We start from the raw sequence: 25,246 nt of genomic DNA, 5'->3' as shown, positions 1-25,246 counted from the left end.
AGAATATATATCCTCTGGCAGTATTTTCATGAAGCAAGACTTGATTTCTTACTTCCATAAGCTCTATTCTCATTTTCAGCATGAGTAAGGAAGGAGCCAGAGACCTGATTTTCAGGCAGAATGACAGTAAAATGGTTAAAAATGACTGTACTCAAAAGAACAAGGCAGCTCTCTTCACAGGTGAGGTAGTGGTTGGTGTACAATGGGTGTGTGCCTGCAGCTGAACAGGGAGAGAACCAGCTCATCCCAGACCCTCACAGGCAGTGTACAACTGGGGTTTGGAGGTCTCCACTGGGGCATCGGCCCCTAAAGCCTGTCCTGAAGGTTAGTGGTAGAGGGTTATGAGGGTCCCTCACCAGATGAGACCTCCTCCACTCCTGCCTCCACTCGGTCTGGCCATACTCCAGGGGTCCCTCCGCTCTCTCTCAGCTGCTCTTCTTGGCTGACGCAACTGTTGATGCGTGGTCGCCTGGAAGCGGGTGAGCAGGGCAGAGAGCCCAGGCCAGAAGTAGAGATGACGGATTGGGAATGCTGTCCTGGCTCGTCTTCCTCCAGGTCGGTGAATTGGTACACCTCCTCCAGGTCCAGCTCCAGAGGGCGAAAGCCCTTGGTCACCACGCCTGGTCGGGTGTCCAGGAGGCCGCCTAGGTGGGGCTGGGCTAACTGCTGCCATGCATGCAGAGTGGCCGAACCTGAGGGGAGAAAAGACAGAGTGGAGAGCAGGTCACACTCAAATAACAAACAATAATATATGACAGCACACACTGACATCACGAGGGCATGGCTGGGTGTAAAGTGTGAATCCTATGACTCATTAAAGAAATCCTGCTAAGCAGAATATTTAATGTGTCTTGAATCAATTTACTAAAAAATCATGACTATTTAAAATGATTGTATTCTCAAGATAATCTGTCCCCGGACTGACAAGACGGTAGGAGTAAACAAATGTGAAAACAATAGGTAGAAACAGGGACATATTTCTCAGGAGAAAATCAAGAGAAAACCAATGAATAAATCACTGACATGCTTTGGATTCATCACAATTCCTAAAACAATTTACTATTAGCGAGAGTGTGTTAGTAACGTTGTTTAGTGTAATCTTTCGTTATAACCAGCAGGAGGCACTAGAGAGGTTATTAAAAGATTCCCCCCCAGTGGTTGGCTTACTTTAATTGTTACTGTATTATTAAAAAAAAAAAAAAAAAAAAAAAACACATGATACAAACATTCCGTAGCTGTGATAAGCAAGCAAGTGTGCCTTAAGGGTCAAAATTATTTTTTGTGATACTGTACATTTGTACACTTTCTTTGTGTCTCTATAAACAAATACTGTAAATATGTACCATAAAGTGCATTGTGGAATTGTAGTTTTTGCTCTTACTTTTATCTGAAGATAAAGGCTTCTTCACACCATCACAAATGTACACAAGGAAAAAGCATGCACAACCATATTTTAAAATGAAACAAATCTCTACGAACGCTTTTTCACTAAGTCCGAAATATTGTACTGTGTTAATAATTTTTTAAGGCTAGTTTGAGTTTAATTGTTTGGATACCAAACAATTAAGTCAGGTATCTTACATTTTTACAGAGAGAGAAATTTAGCATTGAACTAGTTGAGAATAGTTTTGGTGTTAATAGCTATTTATGAATTAGTGGACTAGTGTGAAAAGGCATTTACAATTAAAAGGTTAGTTCACCTTTAAATGCAAATTCTCTCATCATTTATTCACCCTCATGCCATCTCAGATGTGTATGACTTTCTTTCTTCTGCAGAACACAAATGAAGATTTTTAAAAGAATATCTCAGCTCTGTTGGTCCATTCAGTGCAAGTGAACGGTGACCAGAAATTTGAAAATCAAAAAAGCACATAAAGGCATCATAAAAGTAATCCATAAGACTCCAGTGGTTTAATTAATATCTTCAGAAGTGATATGATAAGTAATTGTTTTTACTATTAATCTCCACCTTGCAAATCAGAACAGAATGCGAATCACCAAAAAAACAAAAGAAGAAGAATGTTGAAGTAAAAGTGGATAATTATAGTAAAAAAGACAAATTTGGATCTGTTTTTTACCCACACCTATCATATCGCTTCTGAAGACATGGATTAAACCACTGGAGTCTTATGGATTACTTTTATGATTCATTTATAACCTTTTTGGAGCTTCAAAATTCTGGCCACCATTCACTTGCATTGTACAGACCTACAGAACTGAGGTATTCTTCTAAAAATCTTAAATTGTGTTCTGCAGTAGAAAGAAAGTCATACATATCTGATATGGCATGAAGGTGAGTACAATTGTGGCCAAAAATACTGGCACCCTTGGTAAATATGAGCAAAGAAGGCTGTGAAAAATATGTCTTTATTGTTTATCCTCTTGATCTTTCTTTCAAAATATTCACAAAAATCTAACCTTTAATTGAAGTAAACTAACTGAAAGTGGGGAAATAAATATTTTTCTTCAAAACATGTTTGCCACATTAATTGGCACCCCTAGAAATTCTTATGAGTAAAATATATCAGAAATATATTCCCATTAATATGAAAATATTTTTAGTACACCTGGGTGACTAGGAACATGAAATTATTCAGCCATGACTTCCTGTTTTACCGGGGTATAAAAATGAGGTAACACACAAGCCAAATTCCCTTAATCATCAATCACGGTGTGTTAGACTAAAGAAAATACAGTATCACAAAATGGGAAGTGGCTATAAGAAAATAGCCAAAGCGTTGAAAATATCAATTTCCACCATCAGGGCAATAATTAAGTTCCAATTAACTGGAGATCTTAAGAATCGGCCTGGGAAAGGACGTGTCTATATTGTCTACACACACAGTGAGGAGGATGGTTCGAGAGGCCAAGAATATCCAAGGATCACAGCTGGAGAATTGCAGAAATTAGTTGGGTTAAAAATTCAGAAAGTCTCCAAAACTACAATCAGATGTCACCTACATCACCACAAGTTGTTTGGGAGGGTTTCAAGAAAAAAAAAAGCCTCTGCTCTCATCAAACAACAAACTCAAGCATCTTCAGTTTGCCAGACACTACTGGAACTTCAAATGGGATCGGGTTCTATGGTCAGATAAAAAAAAAAAAAAAAAAAAAAAGAGCTTTTTGGCAGCAAACACCAGAGATGAAGTACCACCCAATGCCCACGGTTAAATGTGGTGCTGATCTTTAACACCGTGGGGCTGTTTTATGCCAGAGGCCCTGGACATCTTGTTCGGATACATGGCATCACGGACTCTATCAAATACCAACAGATAAAAAATTAAAACCAGACTGCCTCTACCAGAATGCTTAAAATGGGCACTGTTTGGATCTTCCAGCAGGACAATGATCCCAAACACACATTAAAATCAACACAAAAATGGTTCATTGACCACAAAATCAAGGTTCTGCCATAATCACAACTGTAAATGATGAGTTAATTTTCATTTTTGGTTGAACTATCCCTTTAAGTTGCACTGAGACTGGGTTCTTATAGGGCACAATTCTCACATCTATAATATACTGGCAGTGTGTGCGAGAGTGAGGGTGTCTAAAAGTTGTGTGTGTCTGAAATAGGAGTGTTGTGTCGTAAGGTCCTCAGCTCTGTGGTGCATCAGCGTCCACAAAGCGTCGAACACTAAGAGGCTGAATGGCCTGGATTTAGCTCGGTTACCTTCCAGAGGTTTGACGATCTGGAGTTTCTCCGGCAGGTAGGAGCGGGCGCTGTAGATGGAGTACACCGAGTGCAGGGTGCCCAGAGACATGATGCTGTCCGCCGGAGTGAGGGATCCGCCCCCCTCACTGCCACTCCCACCACCTCTGTCCTCGTACGATTCGCTCTTCTCCTCTGACAGAGCGTTGAGTTTACGCTCTCTCTCCTCCTCGAAGAAACGCCGTTCACTCAGATAGTTGTCCCGGCGGAGGGAGAGACGTCGCAGCGCTGCCTCCAGGTCACGGGAGCCAGGTGTGCCAGGCGTGCCAGGCTTTCTGTTGGAGTCATTAGAACTGAAACAAAAATCAGAGCTAGAATGTAAACAGAGAAATTTGAAAGGCTATTGCTGTACTAGTGGTCTAGTGTTGACTACTACTGAAAAATACTTTAAGTAATAAATAAAAAATAAATACATATTTTCATATATATATGCGAGGGGATGCCATCCCCCTTGTTTCAAGAAATACCAAAAAGCATCCCCCTTGTAAACCACCATCCCACTTACCATCCCCTTTACATTAATTATGTCATGTATTACTTAGAACTAATCATGCAAGTAAAATATTAAATTCTCTATGTTTGATAAGCAACAGACTTTAATTTCAACACATTTGGGGTTCAAATCCCCCAATCAGATATATACACTTACACTGTTTGGAAATATTTTGCCAGTGTGACACTTAAGATGTGTAATCTGGCAACCATGAGCATGCAAGCTCTCTATCCACCACAAAAGGCGCCGGTTTTCTGAAAGCAACGGCAAGCAGGTGCGTCGGAGTTTAGCGATGGGTTGAGTTCAAAAGTTTTCAAAAGTTATGCGGACTTTGTGGCCAAGAGAACAGTACAAAGAAATTATTTGTCTTTCATTAAAAAGAAAGTAAGATAGGTAAGAAACAGAAGGTAAGATATTGATGACAAGTGTACAGTTACAGCATGTTTTACATGTACATGTTTTTATCTCAAAATATTTTCAGGGTTTCGCCCATAAAACGCTTCTGTGCATAGAACAACTTTTTCATCTCTGTTTGAGCATCCTTAGAAACAGCCCAAACTTCCATTATAGTTTGGTTATTGGAATAAAAAAAAAATGCGTATGACAGTGAGCAAACAATCTCTAGAGCAAACCTTTGAAATAATGTGGATTCTTTTCACAAAATTCTTAAAATACAATAACAGAAGGTAACAGGTGCATATTGCACCATGTGTAAGGGTCAATAACATGACGCTAATTTTTTTGTTCAGATCTATTAAATTAGAAATACATTAAAAATGCAATTCACACTAAACGTTTACTTGAATATACCTTTTCTGTGATGAGCATATTTTCAATTTCTAAGTCAAAGTCTCATTAAAAGCTGACATTTTTGAAAAATGAAATGTTGGCATAAATAGTGCAGAATAAACTTTTATTGTTATTTCTTAAAAAAAATAAATAAAAAAAAAGCAGTGAAATAATTTTACATTTTAAAATATTATTCATTTTTAAAAACTCCACCAAATCAAAGTCATGTGGTGTAACCAAAATGTAGGGTCGCATTTTGTTTTTTATGTTGACCATAAAAATACATAAATCAAAGCAGACACCTTGAGGCCCTCAGGACTGAGCGTGAAGTAAAAAAAAAAAAAAATCTGATATTTATTAGCTGAAAAGGCACATTTTGTTCAGGTCATGTGCTGCAACCCTGAGAAAAATTATTGATATTTTTGACCCAAAAATCTAAAAAATATTTTTTTACCTAGAAAAAATGTTTGAAAACTTTAAGTAAAATAAGAGAAAAATTATATATACAGTGGTCGATTTGTAAAAATAAATTATATATATAATATATATATATATAAAATATTTAAATGCATTTTACTACAAAAAGTATATACATTTTTATATAAAAGTTATTTCTTTTTTAAAAATTCCAACAACAGAGCAATTTTCTTTCGTAGTGCTGGAAAAATGTATGGCAGAAAGCCTTGTTTGATGCTCTCACCCATCCTGAAGTGATTCAGTGTCCATCAGCATGCTGTTAGTGCGGTTGTCCATTTCTAAACCGTCCCCTCCATACATGCTCGATCTGGGTGTGCTTAGACAACTAGATCGCCTGGAGTTCAGACTGGATGTCTGATTGGACCCGGGGATGTTCATAGGGGAGGGGCCCATCGAGCGCTGCCGAACCGTCTGGTTGATGTTCCGCACCGTCTCAAAGACACGCTTTGGGTGCAACCTGAAGAAAACGTGATCATAATAATGTTAACAGACAAAAAAGAAAAAGAAAAAATAGAATCACACAGAAGAAACACACATAAACCTCTGTCAGAGGTATTCTCTACTCTCTGTGGAGCAGTTCATATATGCACATATCAAAATGTCTCATCTAACATGATAGGAAAACTTTTTAATCATCTAATGACATACGTCTCGACATTGGTACATTTCATATTCCTTTTAAAATGCCTTTCCATTTTTTTGATGATCTGATACAGGCTCAAACAAACACACCTTTGTTCCTCTACTTCTGGATCAGACATCTGAATCTCTTTCCTCATGGTGCCTTCAATTTCAGCAGCTAAAGAGTCCTGTTACATACAGTACACAATAGACACACAGTTTGGGATTCTGCATGTATTTCTGTTTCAGAGTATTGCTGTTATTGATTCGAGTTAAACTGCAGAACAACCATCTTGTAGTTATCCAGAGACACATTTGCTCTTTATATCCAATTTCCATTTGTTAATTATTTATCCATATAAGGGTTTCTCTTTTTTCTCAGTCCTTATCTCTTACCAAGGGGAAGAGGCCGAGCGAGTGGAATCGTCGTGGTGTACTGAGAGGCATTGTTTTATTCCTGAAGTTCTTCAGTTCCTCCTGAGCTTCATGAAGCATCTCCATACACTCAGCATACTTATCTTCCAACTCCCTGAGCTAGAGACAGAAACACAAAGATTGAGACAAAGAAATGCATACCAGCTAAAAACAGCAGCAAAATACCATCAGAGATTTCAAATTCCACACAAAGCACAATGAAAGGAAAATACATACCCATTTAGTCATCTTAAACTACACTCTTCTAGACAATTCTGCTATTAATTACTCACCCTCATGTTGTTCCAAATGGTGACTAAGGCTAACATTTCACCTAAAAAATAATTCTAATATTTAGGTGAAATATCCCTTTATTATATTATATATCATTATATGGCACAGTTTAGTTAAAGTGATTAGGTGAATATTGTCTAAGCAGACAGAGTTGTGGTGTGTTTGTAAGTGTCAGTTTGTATGTTACCTCTGCTGTTAGGGCTCTTTGGGCATCTTTAGCAGCTCCCAAATGCTGAGTGAGCTCTTCGTTTTCTAGTGCATACTAAAAAAAAATATACATGAATACACAGATATACAGTAAGCGTGCTTCTTTTAACTCATACAATAGGACCACGTCACATTCACAGAGGCTACACCGAACAGCGAGAACTCACAGATTTGGCTTTTTTCTGCAGGTCGACGATCTGAGAGAGGAGGTGGGTGATTTCCTCTTGCTGTCGAGAGGCATCCTCCGTCTTCTTAGCCAACTCCTCTGCAATCGTGGAGATCTGTAAGTTAGCGTCTCCTGAGAGGGAGAGATACAGTTATTCTTCAAGTAAATTATTAAAATAATATCATTCTAACTACTGTACATATCATTCCTCACAAAAAAGGAGGCTTTCGGATTATTCATAATAACGGGAACATTGCTCACAGCTGGTGATGTAATCAAGTCTAATAATAATCATCTTGAAATGTATTGTTCAAAGCAGTGAATTTGTTATGCAAGCAATGTTTTGATGGCTGTGGGGGTGGTGAATTAAAAGGGATGAATTTCGCAATGGTATTCTTCTAAAAATCTTTCCACATCTGGGATGGCCTGAGGGTGAGTAAATGATGAAAGAAATATAATTTTAGGGTGAACTATTCCTTTAAACATGTTCAGCCTGACCACGCGTTGGAAATGGCAAAGCATTTGCATCTGTGTTTACGTACTTGCACAGAGTATGTTTTAGCCTCTACAGTACACTAAAGTGCAAGCACTCTCAGCACGCTAAAATGCTCTCTGAGATGTTGCATCAGTAAATTCAGCCCCCTTTAAAGCACCAGCTCTACAAATATTAAAATATAATAAAAAAGTCTAGATAAACTAATCAACTTCACTAATCAACTAGGTGAAAAGTTATAGATTACTCTCATTTCTTATGAGCAATTGTCATTGATAAGTTACAACAGTACTAAGATAACACAAGGTGGAACAATAAGGTACATGAATAGAAAAGCATACATGAATTCAGCCAGTGTAGGATGGGTTGTAGTGAGTGATATCAGATTACATTGGGAGGGAATGTGATCGTTGATAAGCTCTGGTGTGAGATGATGTTATGGGTGGATCTACTCACGGAGCTCTTTAACACAGTCATTTACAAGCTGTTGTTCCTTTTCTTCATACGAGATGGTCTCCGTCTCTAGGTGATTTGCCTAAACACGCACACGCACACACATAAAAGAATGAACTGCACTGTCTGGACAAACAATGGTGGCATCATCTTACAACGCAGCTCTTTTGTTTCTATTTCTTGTCAAGAGAAAACACAGGTTGTGTCTAAAGTGCCCACGTTTTAAACAATCCAACCCAATGGAGTCGTCATCCAACTCTGTTACACAAACTTTGAGGGGCCAAGCTGTTCACATTTCACGAGCCAATGTAATGAGGCTGATATTAAGTGAGAAATGTTATCCGGTGAAGTCTTTGGGTCTGCATTCATCCATTGTGTCTGAAGTTTCTAAAAATGTTTTGGTGTGAATATGTTTTGTGTGGGTGTGAATGCAGATTTCATAGTCAGTGAGGCATGGAATTCCACCCCTGTGTTGGAATTAGATGCCTGACACATGTCACTTTAGATCTAGTTACAGTGAGGCACATACAGTAAGAAAGAGAGCGAGAGCTACAAAAGCTGACTAAAATGTTATCTGATATGCTGGTGAATTTTTGGTATGAATTAAAGGAAGAGTTCACCCAAAAATTAATAGTCTCATCATTTACTCACCCTTATGCCATTCCAGATGTGTATTACTTTTTCATATGCTGAACACAAATTAAGATTTTTAGAAGAATTTCTCAGCTCTTTTGGTCCATACAATTTAAGTGAATGGGTACCAAAATTTTGAAGCTCCAAAAATTACATGAGTCAGCATACAAGTACTCCATAAGACTCCAGTGGTCAAATCAATGTCTTCAAAAGCGATATGATAGGTGTGGATGAGAAACAGGTATATATTTGTCATTTTTTTTTTACTATAAATTCTCCTCCCTACTCAGTCAGTCTGCACTTTCACATTCTTCTTCTTGTGTTTTTGGCGATTCACCTTCATGCATACTGCCCCCTACTGGACAGAAAGAAGAATTTCTAGCAAACAATTACTTAAATATTGATCTATGGACCTACAGAGCTGAGATATTATTCTAAAAATCATAATGTGTGTTCTACAGAAGAAAGAAAGTCATACACATCTGGGATGGCATGAGGGTGAGTAAATGATGAGAGAATTGTCATTGTCAAAAAATTTAAGTGACTAGCTACATCACCTAAATATATACTTCCCTATGCATTCATATAAATTTAAACCTAATTAAAAAAAAAAAAAGTTTATGTACGTGTTTTGTCAACTATATACAGTATATACATATATTTACAAACATACACACTCACAAACATATGGTATATATATATATACTGTATACGTGTGTGTATATTTGCTTATTTTTCTATTGAGCTTATTATAACTGTATTTTAGGTCTCATTTTCTTAAAGAGCACAGATAACAGGCAAATGTCTTCACCTGAAAATGTATTTGGTTGTATAGTGTTTACCTTAGAAATTTTATAAGCCTGAAACCCTGATAATTTTGAAAGCTGTTTTGAATATGTGCAGACTCTAAATGAGAGGCTTCCATTAACGTCTCACTGATATAATGCAAAGCATTGGAATTAGCATCGGAAGTGTATGCAGAGTGATCAGAACACTGCCATTCCCTTTGGGCGCTGTTCTGAGGTCAGCTCTCAGTCTCTCACCTCTGATCTTAGGACGATGTTCTCTGCCTCCAGGTCTTGAAGTTTCTTCTGCAGTGAATCCAGAGGGAGGTAATTTGGGACAGAGAGAGACGAGTCATTTTGACGAATGCTGCAAAGTAAATCACAGACAGGCATGCCTTTTTCAGTAGATGAAAATAAACCTAATAATTCTCAGCACTGAAAATAGCATATTTAACAAAGTTTTGGACTAAGGATGCTCAGATCATGATTTTTGCAGTTTATACCAATAACCGATTTTATTGATCAGTCCATAATAATGACGATAATTTGACCTTTTATCAGGAACTCGGTCATAACCGGTTAATAAACCCAGCTGTTATGACATGACAGTTATGCTGCAGTCTTAAAGAAGCCTTGCATCTTTTGCGACTGATGTGATTTGAAGTCTGACAGGAATTGTCTGTGATCGGCAAAATTATAGAACCACCGATCGAGTCTTCACTTCCTACAGTATATTCACACATATATCGCACAATACTGATCAGTGGGTAATCAATCAGAGCATCCCTAATCTTTAAATTTTCTTTAGAATATTTGAGTGGTTCTTGCCCATGAAAAACTCGCCACTAAAGTTTTATGGTATAATGAGTGATTGCCAGGTTACTGTTATTGCAATATAGATGTTTTGAGTGGTTTCCAGTCCATTACTATGTGGTTGCAAGGACATATCTGGGTGTTCTGATAACTTCTGGGTGGACCTTTCTGAAACACGTCACAAAAATGAACTGAAACTCCACGAATATTTATCACACAAACTGAAACATATGTCTAAAGAAAGCTTAAAATGTCTAAACAATTCAAATTTAAAACAAATATTCTCCTGCAATGTAATCTGTATGAAAAAAAAGCGATGTACAGGTTCTCCTGGCTCAGCTAATTATCCCTAATGTGATCACACCCACCAGCAGAGCGCGCTATTCATACGGTAATGTGCCGAGGCGATCATGCAAATGGTAAACGCCCCCAACCGTGCCTTAAAAAACATCAAGTTCATTCACTTTTCTGCACGTTTGGAAGATGGCATGCTACACAGGTGAGGAAGCTCTTCAGATGGTCCTGGATTGTGATGAAGAGTTCACATTTTCCTCAGAAGAAAGAGCGGGAATCCGATGATGAACGTTTGTATTTTGAAGAGCGACTTGATCCAGCCGAAGATACAATTTCGGATGAGTAACTCTTTGCTTACATTAGTTGACGTACATATTTTACTAGTTAGACTATTTTCAGACTTGCCAGCCAGGATTCAGATTATTGAAATTTGAAATATGTCCTAATAGGCAAGTTTTAGTTACATTAAATGTCGTTTCGGCTAAAGCAGGTATTTAAATTGTATGCTGTATGATATAAATATGATATGTAATATGATATAAAAATAATATGAATGTTTAGATTATATTTTAACTAGTGTTTATGCTGCCTCATTATCATCAACGAAGCTTGTGCTTGCAAATATCTGTTCGGGTGTAAATGTGTAAAATGTGCTGTAAATATGCCCATATTAGAAAATCAGCATATTAGAATGATTTCTGAAGGATCATGTGACACTAAAGACTGCAGTAATGATGCTGAAACTTCAGCTTTGATCACAGGAATAAATTGCATTTTACAATATATTCAAATAGAAAACAGTTATTTTAAATTGTAAAAATATTTCACAATATTACTGTTTTTGCTGTATTTTGGATCAAATAAATGCAGCCTTGGTGAGCAGAAGAGACTTCTTTTAAAAACATTAAAAAATCTTACAGATCTAAAACTTTTAAATGGTAGTGTAGGTCTAAAGTTTTTAAGTCTTTATGTAAAGAAAATGTATAGTCAGATTATTCTTTTAACTTAAACTTGATTTTGTGAATAAGCTACAAACATTCATTCTCTCTCAGGGGAGGGGTCTTTGTCTCCTCAGGTGTGAATTACATCAATATTCATGATCATCAACGCCTCCTCGCATGTGGCCTTTCTAACACTAAAAGTGTCTTACAAATGTTAAATGACTATATTTTGTATGAATGAGTGATCAGGGTGGTTTTCACATCATTTTGTAGCAAAAACTCTAGGTTATAAGATCCAGTTCTCAAAAGTCTTGTGAACAAATGTTTAGTATGTGTTATATGGCCTTATTTCAGTAACTTAAAATTTTTGTTTTTTCAAAACCCACACATAAATGATATTTTCTCAAAAATACAAACATGTACATACATGTTGTTCACATATTATTGTAGCCCAAATTGGGCTGAATACAGTGTTATCAGGCTTTAGCCATTAATATGTTTTTAAGCAACTGAAAAAAGCACAAATGTCAAGGCATGTCAAAACTTCTCCAGGGCCCAAAACACCCTCAGACCCCAGAGGGTTAAGGTATCATTCATGTCTGCACCAAACAGTGAGGGATGAATTAAGCACTGAAGTTTCAAACTTCTTTACCAACACGCATTATGGGTTTGTTTACACAATAGTATCATGATCAATGATAATCAGTCTGAAGCTTTATGTTATGTTAGCATTGGTGGAAAGTTGAGAAAAGATCTCATGGACTCACGGTGTGGTAGCAGCAGACTCTCCGTCGCTCTCCTCAGCTGCACTGGTGTAGAACTGCAGGAGTTCATCTTTCTTGGACAGATCATGACGCAACTGAGACACCTGCGTGCACGTTCACACACAAACGTTCACAGCTCACAACAATACACACAGTATACTCATTAACCCTCCTATTCTGATCAAGTAAGGCCACTTACTTTGCTGTTTGCAGTCATTTGACCGGAAACAGTACAGGTGCAAAAAAATTGTTTTTAAAGAAAATTGTGGCTGATTGATAGATTTTATTTGTCAAAATTCCAAAAAATTGCTCTGTTATAAAGTTGACTTCTGTGTGTGTTTTTTCTGCATTGTGGCTGATATATATTGTATTTGACAAATAATAATAATAAAAATGCTCTGTTTTTTAGTCTTTCCCATTCATTTCCTACTGTCTGTCAATTTTAACCACATAGATTTATCAAATCAAGTCCAATTATTATAATGATTTTTTTTTTTTTTGCGCATTCAGATGGCAAGTGGAGGAAAAGTCACTACATCTTGTACCACTCAGATAAACTAAATAATTTTTATTACATTGTAAAAATGTATTTTGGTCAGTATGAGAATGTTTTGTTATTAAAAAAAAAACTTTATGAAAAAGTTATGTTTTTCCATTTTAATATTAAATAAGTAGTTTTAAAGTTTTGCAGACAAATCAATTTTGGGATTCTTCAGCTTTCTGAACTTGGGTTGAACCTCATTCACTCACTTCTTCCCGTATATGTTCCACCTGCTCCTCCAGGGAGGTGTTCCTCTCACTGAGAGTTTTGTTCTTCTTCAGCAGAGACTGACCTATTCGTGCTGCCAACTCCAAATCCCGCTCTTTCTGAATAGACACAGAGAAGAAGAGGCAGATTAATGATTGCTATCTTAAATATCAATGACATAGCTTTCATATGGCTTCAGAAAACTTATATATACAGTATGTAATGCATAAGCCTTATGGACTACTTTCATTATATTTTTTTCATAATTTTATGGTGCTTTTGCATCTTTTTTGTAGTCTGAAAGCTCCAATCCCCATTCTTATTGCATGAGAAAAAAAAAAAAAAAAAATGAAGAAAAACAAACACCAGCAAATAAATAAAAAATAAATACTTTTTTTTTTTAAACAATTCCGTCACCCATATGATGACAATTTTCATTTCTGGGTGAAATGACCCTTTAATATGGTAACAACAAAATATCTATATAATGCAATTTAGAAACAGAATTTCATGGGTGGAGTGAATAAAGGGTAGATAAAATAATCCAATTTGGAGGAACTGATCTGAAGCCCAAAGTTTAGAGTGCTCGAGCACTGAACACGCACAGCAGGGGCGGTTCTGGAGTGGAGTGGTATTCTCATTTTCCATCCCACTGAGAGTTCAGTAACCCCACATCATAGTAAATGGACCAAAAAAATTATATTTAAACAAAACATCAATGCGTTATGACTGCATAATAAATTTTAGCGGGGTAAAGTTTAAGTTCAATATTTATTAAATATTTGCTTATGGTGCATAAGAGACTGTCTGAAATTTCCACACACTGTGCTAAAACGTCACTGGTGTCCAAGTGTTCAATGCAACTGCCTTGCATGTTCTATCTTAAACACTTATTAAAAAAAAACTATTTACACATTCTAAAGATTGTATGTATAACTTACACTTTAATTATATTAATGAATGTGTCAGGGCTGAGAAGTGAACCCAATTGCAGGGATATTTATTGGTAATACACAGAATGGAGACAATGAAATAAATAAAGGTGAGTAACTACGGATAAGAGCACTTAACAGAGATTGTAGATAACTTCTTGAAGACGAAGATGAGTAGGGAAACACTACTAAGGAAAGCAGTGTGGTCTGCATAAGTCCTTGTTGCAATTAATGTGACTAGACAATGACTGGAGGAAAGTGGTGAGTATAAATAGAGTTCTTGATTAGCGTGTGATTGGTGACATGTGATGCCAATGATGGAATCAGAGTGTTGGTGAATGAGAGCAGGTGATAATGGAGGACTACGAGACCAATGGGGGCATGACAGAATGAATACTTGGACACCTCCGACGTTTTAGTGCTGTGGGTGGAATTTTCAGACGGTTCCTTACACGCGCTAGTCAATGAAAGTCCATAGGAGCATTTTTAGGCATAATTCTCCAGCTACAACAAGCGTTGACCGTTTGAGCTCAATATTTTATGCCTGTATGATATAGTCATACAGTGCTGTGAAAAAGTATTTGCTCCCATCCTGATTTCTTCTGTTTTTGTGTATATCTCATACTAAATTGTTTCAAAAATTCAAACCAAATCTAAAACAAAGGCAATCCGAGTAAACACAAAATACAGTTTTTAAATGATGTTATATATTGAAGCAAAAAAAGTTATCCAATACCTACTGGGCCTCTGTGAAATTACTAAATCCCAAAATCTATTAAACTGCATTAATAATGGCGTTCAGCTGGACTAGACACACCCAGGCCTTCCAGCCCTGTTCAATCAAATTAACACCTAAATAAAACTTTTTCAGCAGCATGAAGTTGGCTAAAAGGTCTCACCCAGTAGCACACTATGCCAAGGTCGAAAGAAATTCCAGAAATGATGAGGAAAAAGGTGATTGAAATACATGAATCCTAAAGGAGAACGTCCGGTTATCAGTCCGTGAGTTGAAGCTCAAGAGCAACTGGATTATGCAGCAAGATAATGATCCAAAGTAGAGGAGTAAGTCCATCTCTGAATGGCTCAAAATTAGCTAAATTAAAGTTTTGGATTGGCCTAGTCAAAGTCCTGACTTAAACCCGATTGAGATGCTGTGGCAGGAACTTTAACGGGCAGTTCATGCTCGAAAACCCTCCAATGTGGCTGAACTAAAGCAGTTCTGCGAAGAAGAGTGGGCCAAAATTCCACCATAGTGTTGTGAAAGACTGATCTCCAGTTATCGGAAGCATTTGGTTGCAGTTGTTGCTGCAAAAGGTGGCACAACCAGCTATTAAATTTAAGGGGGCAGTTAGTTTTTCACATGGGTGATATAGGTGTTGGATAACTTTCAAAAAGAAATCTATATTTGAAAACTGCATTTTGTGTTTACTCAGGTTGCCTTTGTTTTATGTTATCTCGTTTGAAGATACACAAAAACAGCTCACCACATCAATGCACTTCAACCTAATAATATAGATTAATATTGGTTCTGTTGGTCACAGGTGCAAGTATAAAAAGCAAATGCACAACTCACGGGGGGAGAGAGAACAAAGCTAATGAAATGCAAGAGAAGCACTAAATAGTTTACAAGGAAGATAAACACAACGTCCTCTTAATGAACACCATTTATCAATCAAATACTTAACACGTACCAATCACAAGGGAGAGGCACACGTGCTCAATAACGGAGAATTGAGCCTAATATTAGCAACCACATTCTCTAATAAGAGACGCACACCAAGTGCACTCAATAAGGAATGTGCAGACACTGACAGACATGATAACGATAAAAAAACAAAACACACATGAAAGCCATCTTATTGGTCACATATAATTACGATGCATGCAACTTTTTAAATCTCATAATAATTGAGAAAAATGTGCTTAAATTCTTTTAAAAAATCCTCAAGGAAATGGTGACCAATTACAAGACCTGTACATGTTGATTATAGCCTACTGTTTAAATTCTAACCTAAAATCTGTATGATGTAGCCATCATTCATTTTACCCAAGAATTTTACTGCATTAGTCATTCTAAAGGACAGCACGGCAACATGACTTAAAGTTTGTGGGTAAAGCCAGAATGTTAGGGTGTATTGACTTACTGAAACATTTGTCATGAGCCTGTTTGTTTATATATTTAAAAATTTTTACTCATATTTGGTGAATCTTCAATTGTATTTAAAAAATGGAATGTCCGCAAATATTAAAACAGCAAATGATGTTTTACATGTGTACAGGGGACATTTAAGGTATAATACAATTGCCCCCCTACAAGCACACCTGGCCCCAGCCTGGCCCCCCTAGTCACAATGATCTAGAACCGCCCCTGGCACGCAGCCAAATTCTTCTTACCGCATGCCTTTGAACGCACAGGATGCGCATGCACCCAGAATTATGTGCACTAATTAGTGGGTCCAAAAGGTGGCGACACTCACATTTGCGCCGTTGTTTTCACAAAGATGCGCTAGAAGATGTAATGCCCAGTAAACAACAGGAGACTAAGGTAAAAACATCAACAGTGGATCTGCACGTCAAGAACCCGTGTGAGGAGGTCATACCTTCATTTGTATAACTTTTGAGTCTGACGGACTATGAAGACATCTTAATAGGTCTAAATTTCTTAAAGGAATGTTCCAGGTTCAATAAAAGTTAAGCTCAATCTACCACAAAAATTTGTTTAGACTCACTCCTCCTTTTCTTTAAAAACGCAAAAATCGAGGTTACAGTGAGGCACTTACAATGGAAGTGAATGGGGAATTTTTTAACGTTAAAATACTCACTTTTTCAAGTATAGCCACAAGACAAAGGAAATGTGTGTGTAAACATGATTTTAGTGTGATAAAATTGCTTACTAACCTTTTCTGTGTAAAGTTACAGCCAATTTTACAACTTTGTTAACATGATGATGTAATGTCAACAAACCCTAACACCATAAAACGACTGTAAAAATTACAACTTAAACAACTTTACAGCTCAAATACACAAGTTTTAACAGAATAACTAATGCAAGTGCTTTTATGAAGTTATAAGCTTCACAATTCTGTTTAAACCCTCCAAAAATTGGCCACATTCACTTCCGTTATAAGTGCCTCACTGTAACCTCGATTTTTGCATTTTTAAAGAAAAGGAGGAGTGAGTCTAAATAAATGTTTGTGGTAATCAACATTATGCCACTAATGCTGTAGATTGAGCTTAACTTGTATTAAAGTCAGATGGAGTATACTTTGACAGGCTTGTGCTGACTGTACGCAGATGTTGAGCGTTCACGTCAAAATCGAAGTATACATTGGGCTTAAAACAAAAGACAGACACTTGCATGGTCTGTGTTCATATGCACAGCAGGAGGGTCTCAGTGGCCTGGCCACATCAATATCAACATCAATATTCAATAACTAAATATAAATAAAGCATCAGCCTGGATCTTGAATAAACATAACAGATATTCAGTCTAGTTAAAAAAAATGGATACTCTCCAAAAGCACAGAGAAACATCATCCAGTGCTTTGCAGGAACGCAAGATTGAGTATAATACCTTTGTAACCTTGAACTAATATGATATATTATAAGCCCGACATCATAGCATGTGGGACATGCTTTAAATACAAAAAATAATTAAAGAAAAAATGTATTTGATATGACCCAACATCCACGGCTTACCTCCTCCAAAAGACGTGTCACAGCGTCTATGTCATTATATGTCTTAGTCATCTGGCCCACTCGATCAGCACACAGAACTGTGGGAACAGACAATCAACAGAAAAAAATGAATAAATGTGTGTTTTGATTGTAGTGCCCACTAAACATTAAGCCGGAAATCAAAAATAGCATGTACCAGTCAATGAATAACGAGAAGAACAGACAACAATTTGAAAAGCAAGGTAAAAGTTTTTAAGAGTTTAAGGTAAAGTGGCATTTTAAAAAAAAGCAGAGCAACTTAACTAAAATCTAACACAAACATACCAGTGTACATGTCACAAAAGGTGCTCACGTGCCTTTATGATCAGCTAAAACACATCTGGTTTGAGTATTAATAACAAATGATTCTGATTCCGTTTGCAATAATCCCAAGTGATATACAATGTTCAGGGTATGATTCACAAATTGGTGCATATAAATACTGTATCAAATGGAAGCGATTCTTCCGTCATATTGTTTTTATGTTGTACTGATATTTTCTCATCTTCGTTACCAAGAATCTCTCATTGTGTTTGTCCCAATGGAGAACATCATCATATTTTCTCTTTATTAACAGTTCAGCATATTTCAGCTTATTAATAGCTAAGCTGATTTATCATTCAAACCCAGCAGCCTCTCTCATGGCCTATTTATCACAATATACCACACAAACACACACACACACACACACACACACACACACACACACACATCTATATTAATTAATTACTTATTATATAAGCCTGTCTTATATCGATTGCAAACCGTGCAATCGAGTGCATTGTCAGAGCATTAGCAATAACACAATAAACTGCTAAATAAATAATGCATTTACATAATTACAGCACTTCTGGTAAGAGAAGGCCATCTATGACACTAGAGACCATGACAAAGCTCCCAACTGTACAACGCGGCAGGTACTACATAAGCTCAAAGAGTTAAGTGTGGTGTTATGGAATCAAATGCAAAGGAGATATTTCCATATGCGTCACAAAGAGTACAGAGAGAGCTGAGACTCTACCCAGCACCTAAATCCACCACCCAGTTATTGACCAGTCACCAGCAACACCCAGCAATAAAACCACACAGAAAGATTCCTGCAGAAACAATCATTTAAACACAAGCCAGCTCAGTCATTGTGTTTTTCTTCCGCTGAAACAATTAACTAATACTACAGAACATTTTCAATGTTAATATTTGATCATGGTTGAAATCATTTCTTTTAGATCAGACAGACACACACTTCCATTACAGGTTAAACACGGCTTAAACTGAACTGTGAGTCATACTATAACAATTGCTGATAGGATACGGTTCAATGGAAAACCTAACCAACCCACCCAATACATTTCAAAGTGCAGCTATGGTGTTGATGGAGTGATATTATTCTCAACTGGATGAGTTGGCATGAACTTAAGAACAAATGTTGCCCTGGTCACAAATGAAAACAGAACGAATTCCTAAACAGATCAGCCAGCAATAAATAATAAGCCATAAAACTCAATAAATACCAACTGTGTTAAATAATTGTAGCAAATTACAGTCCAACCACACTGTAAAAAAATTTCTGTAATTTTAACTGAAAAAGAATGCAAAAATGTAAAAAACATTAATTGTTTAACAGGTATACCTTGATTACCTTCACATATACAGTAAAAAAAATATTACAATACGTCATTTTACAGTAAAGTACTGTATGACGTAACCATGTGTAAAAATGATTTTACAGTATAATTAACGGTACAAATGTATATTATGTTTAACAAAAGAATACAAGTATTTTTTTTTTTTTCTTTACAGTAAATTACTGTTGAAATTGCTGTGAAAAACAATAATGGGGCATTCCAAGAAGTCCCTGTGTGACACATCACATTTTATTACATTTCATGGGAATAGTTATGTGTGTTCTGTGTTATTTTTCATGTAGTTTAGTGAATGTTTATTGCATTATTTTGGTGTCACATAGGCTATCCTGATGGTGTTTTGTGTTTGTGTGAGTACCACTGTGCACTGTCTGTATGTGTCTTAATTACTGCTCCTGGAAGGGCCACTTATGATAAACTTAAAGACATCATGTGGCTTTGTAGTTACTACTGTGATAAACAATACATTTTAAAATGAAAAACAGACTTTTATAGTTCCAGAAGGTTAGTATAATATTATTAAAGTATATAAACGTGATATTCAATTATTATTTAATAACCGTTAAATATACAGGCATTAAAATTACATCCCGTGAAGCCTGAAACATGGTCACCGTATTATTTATATATTTATTTTTTCAGTAAATTTCCACAGCTACCTGTATTTTACCATAAATATAACAGCTCTTTTTTTTCTTACAGAGTAGCTATCCATAATTACTGCACAGGTAAGATCAGGATAAATAACAGCTATTTAAAATGTTTTAAAAAGCTGTATTTACATACCGTGCATTTAAATACATTTTATATGGATCCAATTAAGGACATACAAATGTTATAAACATCTAAAAAAAAAAAAAAACATTGACTAGAACAGATATGTCACACCACAGACGGGGGACATCACGTTATGCACCTCTCACAGTTCAGCGGTCATCAATCACAAATGAATTAACCTGCTTAGCAATTATTTATTTACTAATCTAAGACTAAGTTAGACTATTAACAGCAGCTGCAGATCTAAGCTCCCAAGACGATGCTTTTCACTCTCTAACAGCTTATTCTTTCCACCAGCATGTGTACACATTCACCTCATCTACCCCGCTACCATGACTCTCAACTCAAGACAACAGAACAAACTAAGAGCAACTGTACACAATGACCACCATCAGCCCTGTTTCCACTGCACTCAGTTTAACAAACACACAAAGAATGTTGCCAGGCATTAAAAGCTCCAACATTTGATGTTTAGTTTATTAATAAAGGTGACTTTCTGTGTCCTGAAATAACCCCCAATAAGACGTCTTTATAGGTGAGATAAGCCTGCACAGAGGGGGCTCTATGCTGGTTGCAAATTCTGAATAAAGGCAATATGCAACATAAAAGCCAAACTAAAATACTGTAAGCCAGCTCTGACTTACCTCTGCCCCTAGTTTCAAATTCTGAAATGCAGCATCAGTGCAGTCTTACACTTTGTTGTTGTTATATCAGAGTATAGATAAATGTTATAATTTACAATTTCATATTTGTATTCTTCCTTCCTTGTTTTTATAGTCATAATTTCACATTTAAAACATTCATTATGTAACATTACTTCTGCAGTTGCAATTCATGTGTAAATGCATTAATGCTGCCTCAGCGCAACATTAAACAGTCTGAACAAATGCACCTTTTTATATTTATATACTGTATATGCCACTTCAGATCAGCTTCTGTGCCACCTTTGCATTGGAAAAGCAACAAAAAGTCTTCCACAGTCTTGAACAGACTTTGAAAGTTAAAAACTTTCTACAGTAAGTGCATTGTACGGTATAGATACAAAAAATAAACATGAATCAGATAATGCTTTTAAAACTTGTTAGTGCATTTACAAAGGTATTTGTAATGCTTTAACATTCATGTTTATTGTTGTACATCTTACCACAAATGGTTACAACTTTAAAGAGTATAATGCATAATAACACATGATATAACCATAACATATGTTACTGATCATGTATTTTAATGCATTACACTAATGGTATAGTAATGATAGGTACTGTACTTCGTATATTAGGGATACTATGGACTTTATTGATATCATTCAATATGTGCAATTGCCCACTACATCTGTTCTTTTAGTGACTATGGATGTGGAATCACTTTATACTAATGTTCCATTTGAAGGAGGTCTTAAATCAGCAGAGCTTTATTTAAATCAAAGGTTTTGCAAGGTTTAGACGAAGAGCCTACACTGAGTGGATTCAATCTGCTGCGAATCGTTTCAAAAACATGTCACAAGTATGTCTCGTAAAACAATCTAGAAAAACAGTACAACAAGTCAATTGTTATATCCAATATTCACCGTTGGCTAAGATAATAGAAGGCATTATTCAGAAACTTTGGTACATTGTTGACAGTGACCCCCCCACCTCAAAAAGTGTTTTGAAAACCACCTCGTTTGGTATATAAAAGACCACCCAACTTAAGCTTTAAGACATTCCATTTCCACACTTCAGTATATAGGTATATAATCAGTGAAGTGTCCTCGTAGGGGAGGTGACATTAATTATTTACTTAAGGCGTGAAACCTATTGGAGTTACACTCTATTTACTGTCACACCAAAAGGCCTGAATGAAGAATTTGACATTCGTCCCTTTCTCTGACAGTTATCTGATTTCTTAAATAATTCTAAACGATATAGTCTAGATATAATAAGATACAATATTCTGCAGTAGTGTTGTCCATTGTACAAGGACATTCTTTAGTTTTGTAGACAAAAATATAATTGTGCCACCATATTAATTTATTTAATTATAAAACAAATTTTATAAAAAATAAATAAATAAAACCAAATAATAAAGAAAAGCAGCCACTAAGTGCCCAACATAGATGGGAACTCCTTCAATACTGTTTAAAAAGCATCGCAGGGTGATACCATCAAGAAGTTGGTTGAGAAAATGTCAAGAGTACATGTCTGCAAATTCTAGGCAAAGGGTGACTACTTTGAAGATGCTAAAATATAACACAGTTTTGATTTATTTTGGATTTTGTTTAGTCACAACATAATTCCCATATTTCCATTTCTATTATTCCATAGTTTTGATGACTTTACTATTATTCTAAAACGTAAAAAAATAAAAATAAAATAATATATATATATATATATATATATATATATATATATATATATATATATATAAAATAAAGAATGAGTAAGTGTTTCAAAACTTTATATATATATATCACACACACACACACACACACACACACACACACACACACACACACACACACTCTGTGTATTTATACACCAATCAGCCACAACTTTAAAACCACCTGCCTAATTTCATGTAGGTCCCCCTCGTGCTGCTAAAACAGGACCAACCCACATCTCAGAATAGCATTCTGAGATTATATTCTTCTCACTACAATTGTACAGATCAGTTATCCGAGTTACCATAGGCTTTGTCAGTTCGAACCAGTCTGGCCATTCTTTGTTGACCTCTCTCATCAACAAGGCATTTCCGTCCACAGAATTGCCACTCACTGGATGTTTTTTGGCACAATTCTGAGTAAATTCTAGAGACTGTTGTGTGTGAAAATCCAGGGAGATCAGCAGTAACAGAAATATTCAAACCAGCCCATCTGGCACCAACAATCATGCAATGGTCCAAATCACTGAGATCAAATTTTTTCCCCATTCTGATGGTTGATGTGAACATTAACTGAAGCTCCTGACCTGTATATGCATGATTTTATGCACTGCTGCCCCATGATTGGCTGATTAGATATATGCATGGATGATTGTTGGTACCAGATGGGCTGGTTTGAGTATTTCTGTAACTGCTGATCTCCTGGGATTTTCACACACAAAAGTATATATATATATATATGTGTGTGTGTGTGTGTGTGTGTGTGTGTGTATAAACTCAGCCAAAAAAAAAAAAAAAAAAAAGTCCCTTTTTCAGGACACTGTATTTTAAAGATAATTTTGTAAAAATCCAAATAACTTTACAGATCTTTACTGTAAAGGGTTTAAACAATGTTTTCCATGCTTGTTCAATAAACCATAAACAATTAATGAACATGCACCTGTGGAACGGTCATTAAGACACTAACAGCTTACAGACAGCAGGCAATTAAGGTCACAGTTATAAAAACTTAGGACACTAAAAAGACCTTTCTAATGACTCTGAAAAACACCAAAATAAGATGCCCAGGGTCCCTGCTCATCTGCGTGAACATGCCTTAGGCATGCTGCATGGAGGCATGAGGACTGCAGATGTGGCCAGGGCAATAAATTGTAATGTTCGTACTGTGAGACGCCTAAGACAGCGCTACAGGGAGAAAGGAAGGACAGCTGATCATCCTCGCAGTGGCAGACCACGTGTAACAACACCTGCACAGGATCAGTACATCCGAATATCGCACCTGCAGGACAGGTACAGGATGGCATCAACAACTGCCCAAGTTACACCAGGAACGCACAATCCCTCCATCAGTGCTCAGACTGTCCGCAATAGGCTGAGAGAGGCTGGACTGAGGGCTTGTAGGCCTGTTGTAAGGCAGGTCCTTACCAGATATCACCGACAACAACGTCACCTATGGGCACAAACCCACCTTCGCTGGACCAGACAGGACTGGCAAAAAGTGCTCTTCACTGATGAGTCGCAGTTTTGTCTCACCAGGGTGATGGTCGGACTCGTGTTTATCGTCGAAGGAATGAGCGTTACACCAAGGCCTGTACTCTGGAGCGTGATCGATTTGAAGGTGGAGGGTCCGTCATGGTCTGGGGCGGTGTGTCACAGCATCATCGGAATGAGCTTGTTGTCATTGCAGGCAATCTCAACACTGTGTGTTACAGGGAAGACATCCTCCTCCCTCATGTGGTACCCTTCCTGCAGGCTCATCCTGACATGACCCTCCAGCATGACAATGCCACCAGCCATACTGCTCGTCCTGTGCATGATTTCCTGCAAGACAGGAATGTTAGAGTTCTGCCATGGCCAGCGAAGAGCCCGGATCTCAATCCCATTGAGCACGTCTGGGACCTGTTGGATCGGAGGGTGAGGGCTAGGTCCATTCCCCCCAGAAATGTCCGGGAACTTGCTAGTGCCTTAGTAGAAGAGTGGGGTAACATCTCACAGCAAGAACTGGCAAATCTGGCGCGGTCCATGAGGAGGAGATGCACTGCAGTGCTTAATGCAGCTGGTGGCCACACCAGATACTGACCGTTACTTTTGATTTTGACCCCCCCCCGTTAATCACATGTCTGTGAAACTTGTTCAGTTTATGTCTTAGTTGTTGAATCTTTTTATGTTCATACAAATATTTACACATGTTAAGTTTGCTGAAAATAAAAGCAATTGAAAGTGAGGACATTTATTTTTTTGCTGAGTTATATATATATATATATATATACACACACACACACACTTTTTTTTCTTGTATGCCTTTTTATAATTTAGTTTGATTGTTTATTCTCTTTTTGCATGTTGAGGAATCACAGCTTTTATTTATCTCTGGTAAATCATGTGATGTATATTGATTGAATGTTCTAGGGTATACACCGATCAGCCACAACATTAAAACCACCTGCCTAATATTGTTTATGTCCCCCTCGTGCTGCCAAAACAGTGCCATCCCGCATCTCAGAATAGCCTTCCGAGATGTTATTCTTCTCACCACAATTGTACAGAGTGGTTATCTGAGTTACCATAGACTTTGTCAGTTTGAACAGTCTGGCCATTCTCTGTTGACCTCTCTCATCAACAAGGCATTTCCGTCCACAGAACTGCCGCTCACTGGATGTTTTTTTGTTTTTGGCACCATTTGGAGTAAACACTAGAGACTGTTGTGCATGAAAATCCCAGG

The 25,246-nt window shown here is 36.9% G+C and overlaps 1 protein-coding gene across 5 annotated transcripts in view; it reads right to left on the bottom strand.

Annotated features, from left to right (window-relative positions):
• The window catches only part of LOC127452480 (trafficking kinesin-binding protein 1-like), a 76,573-nt gene that overhangs the window by 10,567 nt on the left and 40,760 nt on the right, over positions 1 to 25,246 (bottom strand). For all 5 annotated transcript variants that reach the window (XM_051717934.1, XM_051717931.1, XM_051717936.1 and 2 more), the window contains 12 exons: positions 17,729 to 17,805; positions 13,100 to 13,216; positions 12,353 to 12,453; positions 9,796 to 9,904; positions 8,123 to 8,201; positions 7,175 to 7,305; positions 6,988 to 7,062; positions 6,489 to 6,626; positions 6,204 to 6,280; positions 5,695 to 5,928; positions 3,674 to 4,005; positions 357 to 692 (listed from right to left, as the gene is read on the bottom strand). In XM_051717934.1, coding sequence (XP_051573894.1) covers positions 357 to 692; positions 3,674 to 4,005; positions 5,695 to 5,928; positions 6,204 to 6,280; positions 6,489 to 6,626; positions 6,988 to 7,062; positions 7,175 to 7,305; positions 8,123 to 8,201; positions 9,796 to 9,904; positions 12,353 to 12,453; positions 13,100 to 13,216; positions 17,729 to 17,779 — 1,780 coding nt within the window. In that variant the 5' untranslated portion in view covers positions 17,780 to 17,805. The remainder of the gene's footprint in view (positions 1 to 356; positions 693 to 3,673; positions 4,006 to 5,694; positions 5,929 to 6,203; positions 6,281 to 6,488; positions 6,627 to 6,987; positions 7,063 to 7,174; positions 7,306 to 8,122; positions 8,202 to 9,795; positions 9,905 to 12,352; positions 12,454 to 13,099; positions 13,217 to 17,728; positions 17,806 to 25,246) is intronic.

This window comes from Myxocyprinus asiaticus, chromosome 15 (assembly GCF_019703515.2).
Source record: "Myxocyprinus asiaticus isolate MX2 ecotype Aquarium Trade chromosome 15, UBuf_Myxa_2, whole genome shotgun sequence".
Taxonomy (NCBI): Eukaryota; Metazoa; Chordata; class Actinopteri; order Cypriniformes; family Catostomidae; genus Myxocyprinus; species Myxocyprinus asiaticus.
This window is presented reverse-complemented; position numbering and strand designations above follow the sequence as displayed.